The sequence below is a fragment of the Arabidopsis thaliana genome (assembly GCF_000001735.4).
Source record: "Arabidopsis thaliana chromosome 1 sequence".
NCBI lineage: Eukaryota > Viridiplantae > Streptophyta > Magnoliopsida > Brassicales > Brassicaceae > Arabidopsis > Arabidopsis thaliana.
Genome location: NC_003070.9, coordinates 28,467,146 through 28,486,102, shown reverse-complemented (window position 1 = coordinate 28,486,102; position 18,957 = coordinate 28,467,146). Strand labels below are relative to the sequence as shown.

General features: G+C 35.6%; 4 protein-coding genes, 1 long non-coding RNA gene and 1 other non-coding gene across 8 annotated transcripts; 3 read left to right on the top strand and 3 right to left on the bottom strand.

Annotated features, from left to right (window-relative positions):
• The first annotated feature begins 25 nt into the window (after positions 1-25).
• On the top strand, positions 26-1,974 carry AT1G75860 (DNA ligase). Of its 2 annotated transcripts, none has more exons than NM_001334700.1 (3): positions 26-440; positions 941-1,259; positions 1,355-1,973. In NM_001334700.1, exons 1-3 carry the CDS (start codon positions 120-122, stop codon positions 1,846-1,848), a joined length of 1,134 nt encoding a protein of 377 aa, NP_001322891.1. In that variant the 5' UTR covers positions 26-119; the 3' UTR covers positions 1,849-1,973. The 2 variants fall into 2 exon arrangements, with proteins under 2 accessions (NP_001322891.1, NP_177714.2); NM_106236.3 differs by having other exon boundaries at positions 152-440; positions 1,355-1,974.
• Positions 1,975-2,156: 182 nt separating this feature from the next.
• VPS35B (VPS35 homolog B) lies at positions 2,157-8,335 on the top strand. Of its 2 annotated transcripts, NM_106235.5 has the most exons (22): positions 2,157-2,324; positions 2,403-2,499; positions 2,584-2,707; positions 2,861-3,046; positions 3,124-3,211; positions 3,394-3,450; positions 3,535-3,624; positions 3,717-3,839; positions 4,238-4,312; positions 4,395-4,454; positions 4,970-5,086; positions 5,286-5,525; positions 5,602-5,667; positions 5,777-5,866; positions 6,172-6,261; positions 6,370-6,456; positions 6,762-6,830; positions 6,999-7,079; positions 7,185-7,292; positions 7,378-7,481; positions 7,626-7,739; positions 7,840-8,335. In NM_106235.5, exons 1-22 carry the CDS (start codon positions 2,229-2,231, stop codon positions 8,048-8,050), a joined length of 2,373 nt encoding a protein of 790 aa, NP_177713.3. In that variant the 5' UTR covers positions 2,157-2,228; the 3' UTR covers positions 8,051-8,335. The 2 variants fall into 2 exon arrangements, with proteins under 2 accessions (NP_177713.3, NP_001321274.1); NM_001334699.1 differs by lacking the exons at positions 2,157-2,324; positions 2,403-2,499; positions 2,584-2,707; positions 2,861-3,046; positions 3,124-3,211 and having other exon boundaries at positions 3,356-3,450.
• Positions 8,301-10,454, bottom strand: ARAC5 (RAC-like GTP binding protein 5). Its single transcript, NM_106234.3, has 7 exons — positions 10,041-10,454; positions 9,585-9,672; positions 9,388-9,497; positions 9,212-9,275; positions 9,065-9,129; positions 8,921-8,986; positions 8,301-8,824 (listed from the first exon to the last, which is right to left on the bottom strand). Exons 1-7 carry the CDS (start codon positions 10,137-10,139, stop codon positions 8,726-8,728), a joined length of 591 nt encoding a protein of 196 aa, NP_177712.1. The 5' UTR covers positions 10,140-10,454; the 3' UTR covers positions 8,301-8,725.
• Positions 10,455-13,204: 2,750 nt separating this feature from the next.
• Positions 13,205-13,746, bottom strand: LCR67 (low-molecular-weight cysteine-rich 67). Its single transcript, NM_106233.4, has 2 exons — positions 13,635-13,746; positions 13,205-13,527 (listed from the first exon to the last, which is right to left on the bottom strand). Exons 1-2 carry the CDS (start codon positions 13,696-13,698, stop codon positions 13,349-13,351), a joined length of 243 nt encoding a protein of 80 aa, NP_565119.1. The 5' UTR covers positions 13,699-13,746; the 3' UTR covers positions 13,205-13,348.
• A 2,064-nt stretch (positions 13,747-15,810) lies between these two features.
• On the top strand, positions 15,811-16,079 carry AT1G09583. Its single transcript, NR_139654.1, has 2 exons — positions 15,811-15,894; positions 15,982-16,079. It is a non-coding gene; the product is annotated as an other RNA (non-coding RNA).
• Positions 16,080-18,202: 2,123 nt separating this feature from the next.
• Positions 18,203-18,862, bottom strand: AT1G09577. Its single transcript, NR_139653.1, has one exon. It is a non-coding gene; the product is annotated as an other RNA (long non-coding RNA).
• Between the last annotated feature and the right edge of the window lie 95 nt (positions 18,863-18,957).

Here is an 18,957-nt window from a genome sequence, read left to right as displayed (position 1 = left end):
ATACCCTCCACGATATTTGATTAGTGTTTTCCTTTTCTCTAATGTGAACTTACGAAAACACCTTCAATGTGACCGACTTTCCCGAGTCGGTGGATCTCAACTCTCAAGCGTCTATAAATATGGACCTTACCCTTCACTTTTTTTTTTATTCACCACACGCGCTTAGCTATCTTCTCCCCCTCACTGTCTGCTCTAGGTCGAGATTTTTTAGGGTTTATCTCCGGATTTGGGTTAGCGAAATCGAGCTCACGGGGTTGTCTCGATTATTCCTTTTTAGGTTGCTTGAATCTGAAGCTAATCTTGGGTTAATTGGATTGTTAGAATCGAGACCTAAATCCTTCGATTGGATCAGAGAAAATATGTCGCGCGTTCTCACTTGCCCACCGCTTGTGTTTGCAAGAAACCACGTTGGCGTTCAAAACTTGGTCGAATCGACTAAGGTTCGTTGAGCTACAGATCTGGTTTCTTGCTTCAGTTTTTTTTGTGTGATTGATTTCTACGGATTTCGTAAAACCTGATTTTGGATTCGTTTTTGGGGAAACTTATTTCAATGTAGTAATCTTTGAATTTGGGTTACACTTCTTGTGGGTATGGCTATATTTTCATAAGTCGTATTTTTTTCTCTCTGAAACCCTATCATGTATAAATCTATATAAGCTAATTATCATGTGATTATCATTAACACTATATAAAGAGTTGCATATTAGTTTTCAATAATCTCATCATGTGTTCACTGTATCAGCAATCATTAGGAGTGAATCAGGTAAGTTGCATTGTTTTCCATTCTGTTAGTTTGATTTTGTAGGTCTAGATATGTATATGATTAAGTTTGTAGGAGCTTCTTTGTTTATTGTAATGGTTTTTGCACATTGAGTGGGATGGTTGAACTGTGGTTCTGAAAGACGTGGAGTCTAAAACCCTTTACTCTAATGGATTAAAGCTTAAAAGAATCACACTTGATTCAAAAAAGGCGCACCGGATAGAGAAGAAGGAAAAGAAGGAGAAGAGAAAAGAAAAGAAAGAAACTAAGCGTGAGAAATCGCATAAACATTCGATTAAAGCAACTGATAATCATCACAAGCTAATATTTCTTCCTTCCAAGAAAGTGTCAGATGAGTCTGACTCACTAGAGAAGAGTGGTTTGACAGATGAGCTTGAGGAACCTCAAAAACACCTTGGATATTTGTCTGATGGAAGTCAGAATAGTAAGAAGAGGATTAGAGATGATTCTCCTCCGGCTGTTGAAAGTCTCATCAAAGGTTTGTATCTATTTCTTAGTAGACATTCAAGAAGAAGATCATGTTGATATCTGCTTTTAGGTTATTTACATGTTTATTTTCACATGTATTTGCAGCTGCACCTGTAGCAGGTAAACCTCTACGGATTAGAATGGTCTTCAAAAAACCAAAGGAGGAAGTTCCTACTCTGCCTAGAGAGGCTGTTGTTTGCTCCACTACAGTTGCAAAGTCGCTCAGTCACCAAGATGTCATAACAAGTTCTATCTCAAGTTCAAAAACATCCGAGCTTGAAAAGAATCTGCCGTCAACATCAATAGCGGCAATAGATGAAACAAAGAAGAGAAAGAAACACAGATCTAGCAAAGAAGATCAATACAATGCATTGTTTGATGGTTGGACTCCTCCTTCCATGTGTATTGCTGATGCATCTTCAAATGACAATGGTGATTATTGGCTATTTGGGAACAAGACGCAAGAGGTGCTTAAGCCCAAAGCAGCAGTCAAGGTTGATGATGACACGATGATGAGACCGGGAGATTCATCTTGGCCTAGAGCTCAATTTTTGTCTGAAGTTGGGATTTATTCTTTACCTTATACTGTCCCGTTCTAATGCTCGATTCTTTTTGTTCTAGCTTTAGACTTAGCTTGTACAGTGTTTGACTGTTTGTAACAACAATTCTAATCTAACCCGATTTTGATACATCAAAAGACTTCGTAATACTTGGTTCAATTCCATAATCGATCAAGTTTCCAATTCTAAAGATCTATTCAAATCAATGTCATAGCCAGATCATATGTTTCAACTCTCAAACAAAAACGTACGTACAGTGCTAAAATTTTACAATTTTACAAAATTACCTGAAAATAAACATTTGATGATGAATTAATAAAAGCAACAAAAATAAAAATAAAAGAGTAGGGAAGTCTATTATTTTCGTGCGCCCTGGAAAAAAAAAAAGAAACTGCTGACACACGGAGGAGAAGAAGAAGATGAGAACGCTCGCCGGAGTAGAAGACGAGGATAAGTGGCTGGCGGAAGGAATCGCCGGAATCCAGCACAACGCTTTCTTCATGCATCGCGCTTTGGTCCGTTTCCTCTTATTTTCCTCCGTTGAATTAGCTCATTTTTGATCTGATGAAATTTTCTTTCTATTCGTCTCTCAGGACGCGAATAATCTCAGAGAAGTTCTCAAGTACTCTGCTCTGATGTTATCGGAGCTTCGAACCTCCAAGCTCTCTCCTCAGAAATATTACGATCTCTGTAGATTCCATCGCCAAAGAACTTTGAATCTCTCGATTCATGCTTGTGTTGACCAGTTTCTAATTATTTTTCCTTCTAATTTAGATATGAGAGCTTTCGATCAATTGAGGCAGCTGGAGATTTTCTTTAAGGATGAGAGTAGGCATGGATTACCTGTTGTTGATTTGTATGAACTTGTTCAACATGCCGGCAACATATTGCCCAGAATGTAAGCTGATTCATCATTGAGCTAGTTTCTATTCCTCTTGATCTGATAAAGATCTAATACTCTCAATCCTCTAGCTATATAGCCTAGATTAGACTAGAAAATGGCAATCTCCTCCTATATTAATGTTTCTCTTGGGCTGCATTGATTTACCAGGTATCTGCTATGTACGGTCGGGTCTGTTTATATCAAAAGTAAGCAGGCTCCTTCGAAGGATGTACTTAAGGATCTTGTGGAAATGTGTCGAGGTGTTCAACATCCTATTCGTGGCCTCTTTTTGAGGAGTTATCTCGCTCAAGTGAGCAGGGATAAGTTACCTGAGATTGGCTCAGACTACGAAGGGTGGGTTTGCTCTTTCGTTTTTTCATGAGATTTGGTTAGCTGTTTGTTTGTTTACTCGCCTTGCGATCTTCTTGTAGAGATGCAAATACTGTGATGGATGCTGTGGAGTTTGTGCTACAAAATTTCACAGAGATGAATAAGCTTTGGGTTCGAATACAGCATCAGGTGAATTTTCGATCTGTGAAGAGTTGATGGTATTTAGATACGCATAGCACCTCTGCACTTGCATGCCTCTGACTGAAGCATAAATGAACGATGAAGAGCATGCTTTTGGTCATGCAGGTTGTGTGGTGCTTGTGAATCATTGATATTGGTGAACCTGAGCTGAGGTGTTCCTTGGACTGCAGGGACCAGGAACAGTTCGAGAAAAGCAGGAGAAAGAGAGGAACGAACTTCGTGATCTTGTAACATCGATACCACTACTTGAATTAGTATCCTATTTTTGCTATGTACTGCCCACTAAGTTGTATTTAATGTTTTCCTCTCAGGTTGGAAAAAATCTGCATGTTCTAGGACAGATAGAAGGTGTTGACCTTGAGATGTACAAAGAGACTGTTCTTCCTAGGGTCTTAGAGCAGGTTCGGCAGCTCATTTTTGCATCTATTACCATGTCCTTTCTTATAGGGTTTCAATTCATGTATAATCTGCTAAATCTGAAAACCTTGAACAGGTCGTCAACTGTAAAGATAAGTTGGCTCAGTATTATCTGATGGAGTGCATAATTCAAGTCTTTCCTGATGAGTACCATTTGCAGACTCTTGAGACCTTATTGGCTGCTTGTACCCAACTGATGGTGGGTAGGCTAGCAATCGATATTTTTCTCTTTTCTACTCTCCAATGCAATTCTAGTTATCTCAATGCTTTGTTTGGTGCTTTCTGATTAACTCTTCTTATGCTGCCATTATCTCCTAAAAGGATCTATCTGAACTGTCTGTATTCCCTATTCTTGTTGATTTTTAGGATTTCGAGTTTTTTTTTTGTTTATTTCCTGGTGACTAGGGCTTTGGCTCACCAATTAAAAGTTTTTGAAAGAGGTCCCTGATCTCTTACAGTTTGACTGGAATTACTAAACTCTGAGCAGGGAATCCTCAACAGAGCACTTTTCTATTGAATTCACTATCAGCACTTTTCTCACTCAAGAGTTATTTGACATTTTTCCTTCCTCTCTGACCTTAAGAAATAATTTCTCAGCCAACTGTTGACACGAAGATAGTGTTAACCCAACTAATGGACCGGTTATCAAACTATGCTGCCTCAAGTCCAGATGTAAGTTCCCATTGAGCTATCATCGTTCCTTTTTATTTTTGTTTGTTAGCTAGATGTCTTCTTATTCTTAACTTCTGAGCAGGTGTTACACGAATTTTTGCAAGTGGAAGCTTTTGCTAAATTGAGCAATGCAATTGGAAAGGTGGGTTCCAATAAAGGAAAATCTTTTATGAATGCAACTTTCTTTTGGCTGTTTGATACTTGAATCATAATGGCCTTTAGAATGGTCCTATGTAGGTCCCCTATACCCTGAGAAGTACTCAGCTTGATTTTTTTTGTAATGTTATTTTCCAATCTTCGCTCATCTTCTCTTAATCAGCTCTTTTGTTAGGCATCGTCAAATCAGCTACCTTCCTTGACATATGATGGAAAATAAGCCACTGTAGTTTGAACATGTCTGTCCTCTAGTTGTAAGATTTGAGACTTCAGTAGCTAGAAGAGGAGCAGATGTAAAATTATGTAGAACTTAAAATGAAAGACCATTAAAAATCAAGCTATCAAATTGCTGGATGATCCAACCACCTTAGTTCATATTGTAGATTCTGTTCGTCAATAGCCTCAATTCTTTGAGTCTTTGCTTTCCCAGCCTCCTGCATATAATGCAATATTTTTCTTGAAATACATATATTTGACTTATGGACTTGGTGTGGGCTACAGGTGATAGATACACAGCTTGAGATGCCTATTGTCGGAGCTATGACTCTGTTTGTCTCTCTTTTGACTTTTACTCTCCGAGTTCATCCTGATCGGCTTGACTATGTGGATCAAGTATTGGTATGGTTTCCTTTCGTTGCCATATGTTTTCTAAACTTTTAGTCAGTATTGTCTCTGTAGCTTGTATCTCTGTCTACACTATATGTTCAGATTCAGATTTTCATTGTAAAGGTGTAAAATGCATTTTTAAAGTTTTATGATTACTTGAATCTGGTGTAGCCCTGGCGTTAAACTAATTATTGATCCGAAAACTTTGTAGGGTGCATGTGTAGTTAAGCTTTCCAGTGTGCCCAAGCTGGAGGACGCCCGTGCAATGAAACAAGTAGTGGCACTTTTGAGTGCTCCTTTAGAAAAGTACAGTGACATAGTTACAGCTCTTACATTGTCAAATTATCCGCGTGTCATGGATCATCTTGATGATGGAACGAACAAAGTAATGGCTATGCTAATTATTCAAAGTATAATGAAAACTGATTCGTGTATATCAACTGCTGATAAGGTATACTACTCTTACTCTCTTCAATTAAAGATGTAAATATTTTGCACTAATAATATGCTAATTTTGTGTTCACTAGGTTGAGGTGCTGTTTGAATTGATAAAAGGACTTATTAAAGATTTGGATGAAACCAACGCGGAGGAGGTGCTGTCATTTCCCCTTTGTTTTTTTTTCCGTGTGGTTTGCAGTGAGAAACTCTGATCAGCTCTACTATAACACCTCGGTCCTGATGGATTTTATGTGTCTTTTTTAGCTTGACGAGGAGGATTTCCAGGAGGAACAAAATTCAGTAGCCCGTCTCATACATATGCTTGATAATGAAGAACCAGAGGAGATGCTTAAGGTTAAACATCATAAATTTACTAAAGCGACTTGTTCACTGAACCTTAACATGCCCTTTATTCGTGGAACTGTAAATCTTAGTCTGTTGCTCCACTTCACCCAAAACACCCTACTGCCCCCATGCTCCACTACCATGAAGCGGTCTGCATCCGTATGTTGACCTGCAGACCGGCTTAGGCTCATTGGCGTTCTTTTACAGAAAAAAATCGATAAACATTGGGCTATGAGGCCATGGTTTCTTTTAAAACATTATCCCTATCGTATGAGCAACCGAATATCTTAACTGGGTATTTTACTGATATGCAGATTATATGTGTTGTGAGACGACATCTTATGACAGGAGGACCTCGACGCTTGCCTTTTACTGTTCCCCCACTTGTTTTTTCTGCAGTTAGGGTATATATCTCTTATTTCCCTATAACATGCTTGTATTTACTTAAATGCAGATTCTCTGCTTGAAGACAAGCGGTTGACTTTACGAGTTGCATAATGTTTCTTTCACAGTTGGTGAGGCAGCTAGAATCCCAGGGTGGAGATATAGCAGGAGAAGATTCAGCAACCCCGAGAAAGATTTTTCAGATTCTCAACCAGGTTTATGAGCTTCTTTTGTTTTTCACATATCTAAGATAGAGAAATATGTGTTGTTATTTCACTGAGGCTGTGGCTTCTCAGGAGTTTAACGTCATTCTTGTGAATTGTTTATCTCTTTGATAAACTCAGATTCATTTAAAAGTAATGCAGGAGTACCCTTTCTAAGTGCACTTTACTGTGTATTTGACGTATTAAGTAGATCATTTATCAATCAAACTGATTCATTTTTTGAATATCGGGTTATTTGGGATAATATAATGGTCAATATATTTTGTAATCCATTGAACATGTGCTTTTGTTTTCAGACAATCGAGGTTCTTACCTCAGTTCCATGTCCTGAACTGGCTCTAAGGCTCTACCTTCAGTGCGCAGAGGTAATTTATAGGGTTAGGGTTACTATTATTTCGAACTCAGAATAACGTGACTTACAATATTAATGGAATCCAGTAATCTATTGTTCATTTTATCTCAGTTTTTTTGTAGCAAGGCAGAATCTGACATAGCATTCTCAATATTTTGTCTTATCTTGGATTCATGAACAGGCCGCAAGTGACTGTGATCTTGAGCCTGTTGCTTATGAATTTTTTACCCAAGCATTTATGTTATACGAGGAAGAAATTGCGGTAATTTCTTCATTCTTTCTGAGTTAACTTTACACAAAGATAACTAAAAGTCTCATAAAAGTTTATACTTGCATTATTCTTGTGGTGCGTTGTATTATAATATAGGACTCGAAGGCACAGGTAACTGCGATTCATCTGATCGTTGGAACCTTGCAAAGGATCAATGTCTTTGGTGTTGAAAATAGGGACACCTTGACACATAAGGCAACCGGGGTACAAATATTTTGCCAATGATTTCTCATTTTACAAGCTTTCTTCTCAATTTCTATCCAAACGCTTATATTTTCTTTGTGACCAGTACTCAGCAAGGCTTCTTAAGAAGCCTGACCAATGCCGAGCGGTTTACGCATGCTCTCACCTCTTTTGGGTCGATGATCCAGATGGTATTAAAGATGGAGAAAGGTAAGTTCTTTTCCGCTTTCATTACTATCACATTTTTCTCTTATTTTCTGTTTCGTTGTCATTAGCCGAGAGAAAACTTAACCATGGGTAAGTCATTGATCTTCTTATCTCCAGAACTAATCGATTCTCAATGTTATTCTGCAGAGTTCTTCTCTGTTTAAGACGTGCACTGAGGATAGCGAACGCAGCTCAACAAATGGCTAGTGCAACCAGAGGTAGCAGCGGACCAGTCACGCTGTTTGTTGAAATCTTGAACAAGTCAGTATACTTAACAACAAACAAACAAAAACATCTGACACACAGATTCATACACAAAGCAGCATCTCAATACTAAAAATGTTTTTTTCATATACAACAGGTACATTTACTTCTTTGAGAAAGGGAATCCACATATCACTCCATCTGATATACAGAGCCTCATAGAATTGATCAACAATGAGATGCAAAGCGACAACGGTAACACGACAATCCACTCAGATCCCTTCTTTACAAGTACATTGCGTTACATTAAGTTCATAAAACAGAAAGGTGGTTTGATGGGTGAGAAATATGACCCTATCAAGCTGTGACTTAAATCCGAGACACAAGCCTCATCAAATCCCGAGAGGAATTCTCTGTATTTTCCAAAGAAATGTTGGAAACTCTGAAAAGGAAGTGTACACTACACATGTTTGTTTTCTTTTCGGTCTTATTACAAAATGGAGAAAACCTTTGTAATTGTTATTTTCTTTGTTCCTTATACTCACCTCACCTGTGTGTATAGAATCCTCGTTTCTGTAAACCATTCTTTGAAACTATGCCTCAATTCAACGATGTCTCTAATCTTATTGTATATAGAGATCTATCTCAAGATGTTCTTCGTTGTCTGAATCTAATTACATACCAATACAAGACCATAAGATCAACGGAAGCTTAAAAAAAGTCACTAAAAAATTAATTAAGATTTCTGTTAAAGAAAATACAAAATGGACCCCAACAGCAAAAACAAAGACAACATAGTATTAAGAGATTAGTCTACATAGCAAAAGTACAACAACAACAACAACACACCAAGAAAAGAACACATCCCCTTCTCTTACCCAGAATCCTCCTCTTGGCCTCAGTTCACTCATTAGATTCACCAGCAAAAAGAAGAGTAAAGACCGAAACAAGCCGGATTCAACAACTATACAATGTTGCAGGTGTTCGTTTTCCTTCAGCTTCTTTTGTTACCTAAACCTTTTTTCGTTTTAAGAGATGTTCGATCACAAGAACACGCAGCGGTTCTTGTTCTTTTTCTTCTTCTTCTGTTTCGGTGGCTGAAGCACCACTTTTATGGCTGCGTCAAAGACTGCTTTCACATTCTGCAAAACCCAACAATCAACATTTTCACTGTCTTACCAAATACAAAAATCCCAAACAAAAAGACATGTGAGATATTATTTATGTGTGTAGTATACCTGCTGAGTCTTTGAACTACATTCAATGTAGATTGGTGATCCTATCAGTTTCTTTAGTTCCTCTCCCTGCAGACAAACAACTAAAGATCAAGAACTCGCAAAGCAAAAAACACTATTGTTTTAAAGAATTGTGGAGTTATGTACCTGGTTTGTAGTAATAGGCACTGCACCAGGATGGTCTATGAAGAATTGCTTGTCATCTCGAAGATCTGCAAATTCCAAAACTTGAATTATTATTCATCTCTTTCTTATTATAAGGAAAGAGTTTTTAGACAAGAAGAGAGTCAATACCGAGTTTCGTTCCAACGAGGATTATAGGAACACCAGGGGCATAATGCCTAAGCTCAGGAATCCACTGAAATAAAGAAAAAAAAAAAAAAAAAAGCAAATGAAGGAACCAATTCAAAATCAGCTTAACGAAAGTTATTACTATCAAATGAAAGACGTTAGATCAACAAAAAGCTAACCTTCTTGGCTACATTCTCGTAGCTAGCTTTGCTAATAAGCGAGAATGCAAGAATGAAGACATCGGCACCACGGTAACTCAACGGTCTTAACCTGTTATAGTCTTCTTGACCTGCACAAACCCAAGAATTATCAGTCAAAATGAAACCACAAAAAAACAAGAAAACCAGATTTGATGAGTTTCAAAAGGATTATTTACCAGCTGTATCCCACAATCCAAGATTCACCGTGTTCCCATCTACAACCACATTAGCACTGAAGTTGTCGAAAACAGTTGGAACATAGTCCTGATATTCAGTAACCAAGTCATAGAGTTTGTTAAACTAAAACACACACAATAGTGGATCATCATTAACACACACAATAATGGAAAAGATTATAGATCCTCATATCTGCAAATTTGACTAATACATACAAATTGAACATGAAGTCCAAAATGAAAGAAGAACAATGCTCATAGGTAAAGATAAATAACAAAGAAGCTAAATCCATGGAAGCATCAATAAAAGTTCTGAAGAAACATGTCAAGAATTGATTTTTACAATTTTTACCAGCTAATCAATCACATTCAAGAACAAAGATGAATAATCTCCAAAAACCCATTTTCAAAGAATGCTTCAAGATCACTACTGAGAGCAAAAGGAAGAAACTTTACCGTAGGGAAAGTGTTGCTTGTGTAAGAAATCAGCATACAAGTTTTTCCGACGGCACCATCGCCGACGGTGACACACTTTATAAACCTCGAAGCACTCATCTCCGCAGCAAATTCACAAACTCAAAAAAAGAACCCTTTTGCACTTCTTCTTCCTCAAATCCCAGCCATTCCCAAGAATCAAGAAACAATCTTTTCTAACTCAAGAAAAAACCCTAATCCCGAATCGTAGTAGAACACGGGTAAATTCAAAAGTAGCAAGCCAAATCGATGAGAGATAATAATGGCAAAAGAATGAGGAAAATCTTTGCTTTTTCTTTAATTTGCAATGTGTTTTGGGCCGTTGATGATTCTGAGATGAGCTTTTCAATACCAACCTTATGCCAGCTATTTGCTACACCAAACAACACCTTATCATTTACACTCACCCCACTTTAGTATTTCTTTTAAATAATACTAATTTTGAGCACTTTTAATTTTGAATTTGAATACAAATTGAGAAATTATCCGTTGTAATGAGTTTTTTTTTTTCTTTTCCTTTTCTGTATAGTAGAAATATCTTTTTACATTATGAAATTACTATCTGTTTTATGAGATTAGCTAAACTACCACCAAAATAAAAACCTAATTCACTAATAAACATGGATTTTTTTTTTAATTTTCTTTTAACAAAAACTAATGTTTTCTAATTTGACCATAGTTGTTAACCTAATTGACAATTATAAAAAAAAAAGACAGCAAATAAATAAAGATTATAATTTTTAAGAAAAAAAACTAAGAGTAAAGCATAATAAACGACCAAACTATGGGGAGGGAGGGCATGAAATTGCCAAATATTAATCATTGGATTGGGACGACTCTCGTCAAGAACGTGCGACTTAGTGTTACGGCACCATTTCATTCCTTTTTCTCAAATCCCTTATCAAATTAATATGGTTTAATTTTGTCAAGAGTGTCTTTGTCTTTGTTTTTATAGTTGTAATTTTAAAGAGTTTTCTTCATCTTTACGACATAAGAATCGAAAAATCTTACACGAACGTGCTCAACTCTCTTTCAACCTACCAATGAGCATACGACACATCATGAATTGTCCCACATTAGATTTATCCAAATCATACGGTCGCATTATTACAGTTTGCTTCTAAAGGACCAAGGACACATCAAAATTTCACCAATTATATTTATATGAACTAATATTCAATCATACCAAACTAAAGAAGGGGTTAGAGTTAGCTCTACGCTTCTACCTACTCTCAACCAAAAACACCTTTACCCATTCATTCTGATTCTTACATGAAATGAATTTCAGGCTTTATGATTTTTTTTATAAGAAATTTGATAATGATTGATCATGAAATCTAGTGCTTCTATTTAAAGCGACTTATTTGAAAATGAATAAACTTTACATTAGTGATTCAAGTGACAATATGGAGTGCCATAAGGGCCATAACACAAAGGCACAAACACACTAACACAACTGGAAGCTAGAAAAGACAATAACACGAAGGCTCACACTTGAGGCCCAGTAGCGAATTAAGGCCCATTATGACAACTCTTGAAATATCATGATTAGTGACCATTTTTGCCACCAGGGCCCATGGGGTACTTGGTTTGGTGAGACTCCAAATGAATTGACTGCCTAGTGCATGCTTATCCACGAAACAAGAGTTTTTACTTGTTTATTTTGGAATGTAGTAATTCATCTGTCATAGAAGAAGAGTAAAATATGTTATGTTTTAAAACATTATCCAATTTTTTTTTATTTTTTTGTTGCGTAATTAGTATATAGATAAGATGTAGTAGACTAAAGTTTGTCGGTTTCTCAGTCATTCAACATTTGTTAAAGCTTTAAAGGCATAGTGCTAAAGTTTGACAAGTGGAAACAGTCTCCATAATAGATGGCGCACATAGTTAATTGTGTCTAACAATGGCTGCGGTCGACTGATGGCCCATAGTTTGACAAGTACAAACAGTCTCCATAACAGATTTGCCTCTGTCTTTAAGCAAATCGACAGGAGCACATTAATTAGAGACACTCTCCTGGCTCGAAGGTACCGCAAAGGCCGCGGTGACTGCTCTCTCAATGGTTTTCCCATGCCTAGCTCGTAATAGTTCTCTATTTGTAATCTTTGCGTTTATTAGTTTCTGAGGCTTTTTAAAAAACAAATTGTCTTAGAAGCTATTTGTCCCAAAGATTTTTGCAAGTAACAATGTTTCCATTTTGGTAATTAATCACATTTCAAAAAAAAAAAAAAACTCACATTTTATCAAAAAAAGAAGAAAAATTGTGTCTAACAAAAACATATGCATTGCTTAGTACTGAAAATTTAAAACATGGTTGAGACTTGAGACATTGGGCCCATATATGCAATATAGAGCCATACGGTAATACATTTATGAGAGATTTTTACGACTTTTCTGAATCAACCTCGAACTATAAATTATAAAACAGTCACATGTTATTCTAGTTAGACTTCAAGTAGTGAGAAATTCAGTAAAAAGAACAGTCAAACCCACAAATTTCTGTTACATTATTTAACAATGAAAACACACAAATATCTGTTGTAATAGAGTAATAAGTAAGCAAGCATACGTACAGTGTGATACACAGTACAAATCTAACATCAGATACTAGCTTGAGATAATTTAATATTAATATGGGTGCAGGAAATTTTTGCCACGCTGGTTCAAACTCCATAGAAGTAACAGTTTTGTTTATATTAACATAATTTACAAATCTTGGAATTGGGATATCTATAGATATTTTTTGAATAACCACATAACTAGCTGATCAGCATGAACATTCTAGATATCAGTCTTGTAAATTGACATAATTTTGGTGGAAACATACATTTGGTATTCTTCTCCGAAACCGCCTGTTTTTTACATTGTAGCCGAGCCTAAGTACAATAAATAAAAATTCAAAGATGTCAACACAAGACCTCGTTTTTTAAAGTTGAATTAGCTAGGTAAATCTCTTTGGTATATAATTAAGTCGGAGATTGTGTTATGTAGCTAGCTCTCTTTTATGTATAAGCTGAATACTCTTTATTATAAGCAGTTTTTATGAAATACTATAACATATTCCTCCGATTCTCTATTTTCAAATAATCGTTTGTGTTGTGTTGGAGTTTTGCAGACAAATATGGACAAGAAGAAACAGTAGTATACGTCGTACGTAAAAGTTTATCTTATTAAAACAAAGCAACATAACATATCTGGTACATGTCATAAGACCTCTCATAGAGTGACACATACTTATTTAATAGAAATACACACTTTATAATTAAGCATTAAGAGCTCTTGGTAGATTAACATGGGAAGTAGCAGATACATTTGTGAGCTGGGAAGACATAGTTGCAAGATCCATGTCGTGCTTTCTCAAGGTTAATGCACTGATTCTTGCACGCGTTACTGTTTCCGCAAACTCCGGACCATGTCCCACTTGGCCTCTCGCACAACTTCTGTGCTTCCACCACCATCGGTGCTTCTGCATATAGATATATCTCTCACAGTTAATTATCACAATAAAATGAAAGAAAAAAGGTTAAAACTCAATTTTCCATGCATATGGTATACGATAACATCATTACTCACCAAGAGCAGCAAAGAAAACAAGAGCAGCGAAGAAAAGAGTAACGATGGTAGCAGACTTAGCCATGACTATTGTTTATACTTAGTTGTTTTCGATGTATATATGTTTTAGTTTGAAGAAATCTGCTTGAAATCAACCACTATTTATAGTGAAAAAATGATGGGGAGGTCGACTTTTACGTGTGCATGGGACAATAAAGCGTTCAACCCTATAAATAAAAAAATACACACCGTCTGATAGTAGAGAATACTAACATGCAAGTATTCATCTAATGATAGAAGATAATATCTTGACCAATTCATAAAAAGTGTGCTGATCGTGATCGGTGGCGAGTTTTCAGGTGCTACGTTTGTTCATTTGCAATTTCATTGGACCGGTGGCTACTACATTAACTGTTAACATCTCTGGCTGGTTAATTTGACTTGGTCAAAATTTTAAATATGTTGAGCATATCCTAGTACGGTACTCAAGTGGTACTTTGTCTCGACCACATCGCATTTAATAATAAACCATGAAGTTGGGTAGTATTTTTTTATCGACTTTTATTATTTTTTACTGAAACCTCCAAGGAGCTACTTCACTAGCTGGCAAGTTGATAAATTAGGTTATTTCTTCACTTTCTTTGGTATTGATTATATAATCATCAAACTAATTAGGATCTAAACATGTAATTAAATATTAGCAACATAGTGGATTTGGACTAACAAATTTGTAAAATAGCGCATAGATTATATTTAATTTCGTAGTTCCCACCTCAACTCCCACACAAAACTTCTTGGATTCAACTCTGCCATTTTCGGACGACCGAGAAGATAAATCCGATTTAATTTTATTTATTTAACTTATTGTTTTAAGGTAAAAAAAAATTTTTAAGAAAAACTGAAAGAAAATTCGTTTTCGATTTCATAGCCGTCATCCGCAAACTTTGACAAAGACTTGTCTCCTCTTTAAACATTTTCTGTATCAACAGCCACGTACCTTCAAGCCCTTCTAAGACAGCACCAGCACTAGCCGTGCATGGACAAGACAAGTAACAAACTCAGAATAGTACACCACCCAAGTTAATTTGTTAGGTTATTATTAAGAATAGAAAGAGAAGTTAACATTGTTAGATATGAATTATATTTGGTTAGATTAAGAATGCTTAACTTAGGGAAGGCTGCTTCTCTGTTTAATGTAACTTAACTATTTAAGTGGCTGCTTTGGCTTTTGAGTCAAGTGTTACATTGCCTATAAGAAGTGGGCTTATTTTGAATACACACACAATTAAGGGATCAATTATGGGATTAGCATATTAAAGTCTGTGCTTTTGTAGATATAGGAACATCTCATGTTCCTTACAAATTTAGATACTTTTATATTATATGGATGACTGTTTTATCCTTCAATCTAATTGAGTTTCTTCTCCTTGTACCTTCAATCTAATTGAGGAGAATTCATCAATATCAATCGATCTCAGAAATGTGCGATTATTTCTCTCTCTTTCTCTTTCTCTAATGGCATGGAATCTATTGCCTCTAAACTCACCATTGATGTCCATTGCTTCTCCATCACCTTACAAAATTCAGATCTATGCCTGGCCAATCTTCTTCCTCGACGATGCAGGTGGTAATCCTCCATAGCTTTTTTGAATTTGAATTGTTTGATCTGAATTAATTTCATCCTCTCTTTCTTCAATTTCAAAGAGGGATAAGAAATAATTGAAAATTTTAATCGATTCCAATTATTTAAGATTAGTATATTTGGGTTCGTTATATAATATTTTCTTAGGGGTTAGCTTTCTTCCATCAAAAAGCTTTTAACTGATTTTATTGGGGTTTATCTGAATTGGATGGTGATGAAATGTTATTAACAGATTTTCTAATTTTTGTCTCTATCGATTTTGTTTCCGTAAATACATCTTTTGTGTATATATTGTCTTGTAGAAAGAAACATTGATTAAGTAGAGAAATAGGATAATCAATCTCTGTACTTAATACATCATCCATTGAAACAAGTTAGGAATCGATCCAATATGAGGCTCTGCAAAAACAATTCAGGAAAAGATTCTGCAAAAACAATTTAGGAGAATGAGTGAAATCGCAGGGGCAATTTCGTCAATTTATTTCCCAAAAACTGCCTATCTTCATAAACTCAATCATAATGTGCTCTTTCTCTAATTTATGGCCCAAAATGTACCCAATATTATAAAAGCCCCCACAATTAAGCACCAAAGAGTTTTGGTACATTAACTTGGGAGGAAACAGAGACACTTGTTAACTGGTAAGGCAACATTTCAAATTCCATATCTTGTTCTCTCAAGTCCAATGCATTTATCCTTGCACGCTTGATTGTTTAAACCATTTAGATTAATGGGTTGGCATTGGTCACGCTGATCCAATGTTTCAAATGGGTAAGTGAATGTTGATTGCCGACGTGACTGAAGACCCAAGGCCCAACGACCTACTGGTCCAGGTTGACTATGAACAAAAGAACTAGATTTTTTTTTCCCCTACATTTTAAAGAAAATACTTGATGAAGATGTGGTGCCTTTTCATAAGATCTAAAAAGTTTCAAATCTTTACGATGGAACAAAAAGTGAAAGGTGAAGTAAGGGTCATTTGGGATTGAGAAGTTTCTTCGTCCAAAATCATTGCATGAGTTGAATAGATTTGGGATTAAAGCTGCCAATACAAGAGGATTCGGTAATGACTGAAGCAAAAGCCCAGCAGGGCCATTAGGCAAACACCAGTTTCCAAGACGGATTTGTGTAAGACCACTTATGACACAAGTTTGTCTTCACTATCATCATCTTCTTCTTCTACTTCTACTACTACTTTTGTAGCCTTGTCGTTTTTATCATTAACATGATTGACAAGACTATGACCTATATATCTTATTATTATCATTGCTCTCTCTATTTGTTTATATTGATTATTACTTTTTGAGATTTTTCAATGGTTTTATCTCTAACTAAACATTATAATTAGTGAAACAAGCTTAGTAGAAGTAAAAGTATTATTCTATGCTAAAGTACATTGATTAGTAGAGTGTGTAATTGTGTATACAGATAATCTATAAACAATTGGTGCATCTGTATATAAAACTTTATGATTTATTTATTGTATTTAATAAGTATATGAATTGGGTACCTAACTTTCTAAACAGTTCCAAATTTATTCTTAAATCAAATTGCATATGATTTTTAAATATTTTGAGACGATTTTATTATAACGCAAACAACAGAGTAAAAGAAGCATATGTTGCAAATTGTACTATGGCAAGTTCAAATCGAAACATTTTTGTGAAAATCAAACATGTGAACCAAGCTTCTACAGTTTAATTCCCTTTCGTATAATTTAATTTCAACAAATTTATTGATATCCATCTAGAAATTGGTCCAAAGTTCTTTCACCCTTGAGTCATTTAGTGATAAAGATGACATGATTTTTGGTGATAAATTTTCCATCGTTGCTATATGTCGTTATATTATTCTCCTATATGTATATTATACTATTTACATCAGAAAATAATCCAAAGTTTAGAGATTCTTTTTTACAATAATAAAATTTCCCACTTACTAAAAAGAGCTCCTTTTCTGCTGAAGAGAACCTAAACCTTTATTCCCAAAGTTCATTGAGTTAGAGCATTTTCAGCGAATCACATAAGAGATGCTCTCTTCTTCATCACTAATTGACATCTCATTGTTTTAAAGGTTGCACTTGTACCTGTTGATCTGATTCTCAATCCACTTAAGTTAAACCAAATAGACACGAGAAAAAAGCACATTTATTTGTTGCTAAGTATGCATATTTTTCAGCGTTTACTTCTTAATCTAATGTATATCATAAGATAATATCTAAAAGAGAATGCACAAAAGATTATTAATATGAGAAATTCGCTGCCATTTAGGAAGGACCTTTATACCAATATACCGCAATAATAATAGAACATTGGTCCCCAAGTGTATGTCAACCCCAAGTGTATAGATTTCTTTAAAGATTAAAATCCCTTTTTGTTGCTAAAGCACCTGATATATTTTTCTATCAAACTAAAAAAATTGTTAGCGGGATGAAGATATATTCGCCAAGAACCATAGTGCTTGTATAACGGCAGACCATTAATTCACAACTATTATTATTTTATTGTTAGATTGTTGATAGAATCGATTTTGATTGTGGCAGAATCGATCTTGTAAAAACTGCTTTAAGGTGCTTACTTATAATTAAGAAAGATTCACTTATGTAAGTTAAGCATATTAATCATATCATTCGGCCTAATTCATTAGGAATATTTTGCTATTCGTTTTGCCATCATTAACAACAAAATTGACACGTTTTCAGCCAAAAGTATTAACAACTAAACCTAAAACTTCAAACATTAAATAGTTTTTAGTATCTTTAGTTTCAAACTAGTGATTTGTCCTAATATCAACACTACGAACGAATTTATATACATTGAACTTTTTTCTGAATCACCGATTACAAAACGAATATAATTTGGTATCGGCAGTTGCTATTAATTTGATCGGTTTGGACTTTGGACTAATCACGATCAAATCTTAAATGGACCGAAGTGAATAAATCCCTAATGTTTTCAAGAGAGTCACACGAACGAAACAAAGGTAAAATATGAACATAGAGCGTGGGGACCTTGAAGCAGAAGGTCTGTATGGTGACAGACCGGTGAGTGGAGTGTATGAATGAACGAGAAGTGAGAAGACAAAATACAAGAAAGAGCGTTGACTTGGAAGTTAAAGCCAAAAAAACCACAAGGGGCAAATTTGTCTCTTTAGGAAAAGGACACAGACAGACTTTCTATACGGGCCAATTAGAAAAATAGGCCCTACTTCTAATTAAAGCCCATTTACTTCTCTCCTTGTCTTCTTATTCCTCTTTTCTCCCCATCACGTGACGACGATGCTATAAACGCCGTCGGATTATATAACTGGTGCCGTTGACAAGACGGCGACAGAAGAAAGAAAGAAGAAACCACAGGCTCTAGGGAACGTAACGTTATGTCCTGTCTATAGCATTTATAACGGTCAGATCAACGCCGTTTAGATAAAGATCTGTCAATGTTAAAGAAGAGATGCATCTCTACACCGTTAAATTTAAAACGCCGTGAACCTCTTATCTATTGATTTTTGTTTGATGAAGCCAAAACAAATCGTGTCAGAAGACTTATCAGAGAAGAAGAAAACGACGACGTTCCCGTTTCTCCATGTCTAATAAGTGTAGTAGTGGCGGCTACTAAAAACTCTAAAGTTTGACTCCAGTAAAACTGCCTTTCTAGTGTAATTCCAGTGATTTTAGAGTTTGAATAGTGTGTGACCAAATTTGAAAG

What these genes read in the sequence shown, in the direction of transcription:
- AT1G75860 (NM_001334700.1), top strand. Translation starts at nt 120, where the DNA reads ATGGACCTTACCCTTCACTTTTTTTTTTATTCACCACACGCGCTTAGC. An exon ending in ACTTGGTCGAATCGACTAAG is followed by an intron (nt 441 to 940) that starts GTTCGTTGAGCT and finishes AATGGATTAAAG; the next exon opens with CTTAAAAGAATCACACTTGA. An exon ending in TGTTGAAAGTCTCATCAAAG is followed by an intron (nt 1,260 to 1,354) that starts GTTTGTATCTAT and finishes ATGTATTTGCAG; the next exon opens with CTGCACCTGTAGCAGGTAAA.
- VPS35B (NM_106235.5), top strand. Translation starts at nt 2,229, where the DNA reads ATGAGAACGCTCGCCGGAGTAGAAGACGAGGATAAGTGGCTGGCGGAA. An exon ending in TCTTCATGCATCGCGCTTTG is followed by an intron (nt 2,325 to 2,402) that starts GTCCGTTTCCTC and finishes TTCGTCTCTCAG; the next exon opens with GACGCGAATAATCTCAGAGA. An exon ending in GGAACGAACTTCGTGATCTT is followed by an intron (nt 3,451 to 3,534) that starts GTAACATCGATA and finishes TTTTCCTCTCAG; the next exon opens with GTTGGAAAAAATCTGCATGT.
- ARAC5 (NM_106234.3), bottom strand. Translation starts at nt 10,139, where the DNA reads ATGAGTGCTTCGAGGTTTATAAAGTGTGTCACCGTCGGCGATGGTGCC. An exon ending in TGCCTATTACTACAAACCAG is followed by an intron (nt 8,987 to 9,064) that starts GTACATAACTCC and finishes GTTTGTCTGCAG; the next exon opens with GGAGAGGAACTAAAGAAACT. An exon ending in GTAGTTCAAAGACTCAGCAG is followed by an intron (nt 8,825 to 8,920) that starts GTATACTACACA and finishes TGGGTTTTGCAG; the next exon opens with AATGTGAAAGCAGTCTTTGA.
- LCR67 (NM_106233.4), bottom strand. Translation starts at nt 13,698, where the DNA reads ATGGCTAAGTCTGCTACCATCGTTACTCTTTTCTTCGCTGCTCTTGTT. An exon ending in TGTTTTCTTTGCTGCTCTTG is followed by an intron (nt 13,528 to 13,634) that starts GTGAGTAATGAT and finishes ATCTATATGCAG; the next exon opens with AAGCACCGATGGTGGTGGAA.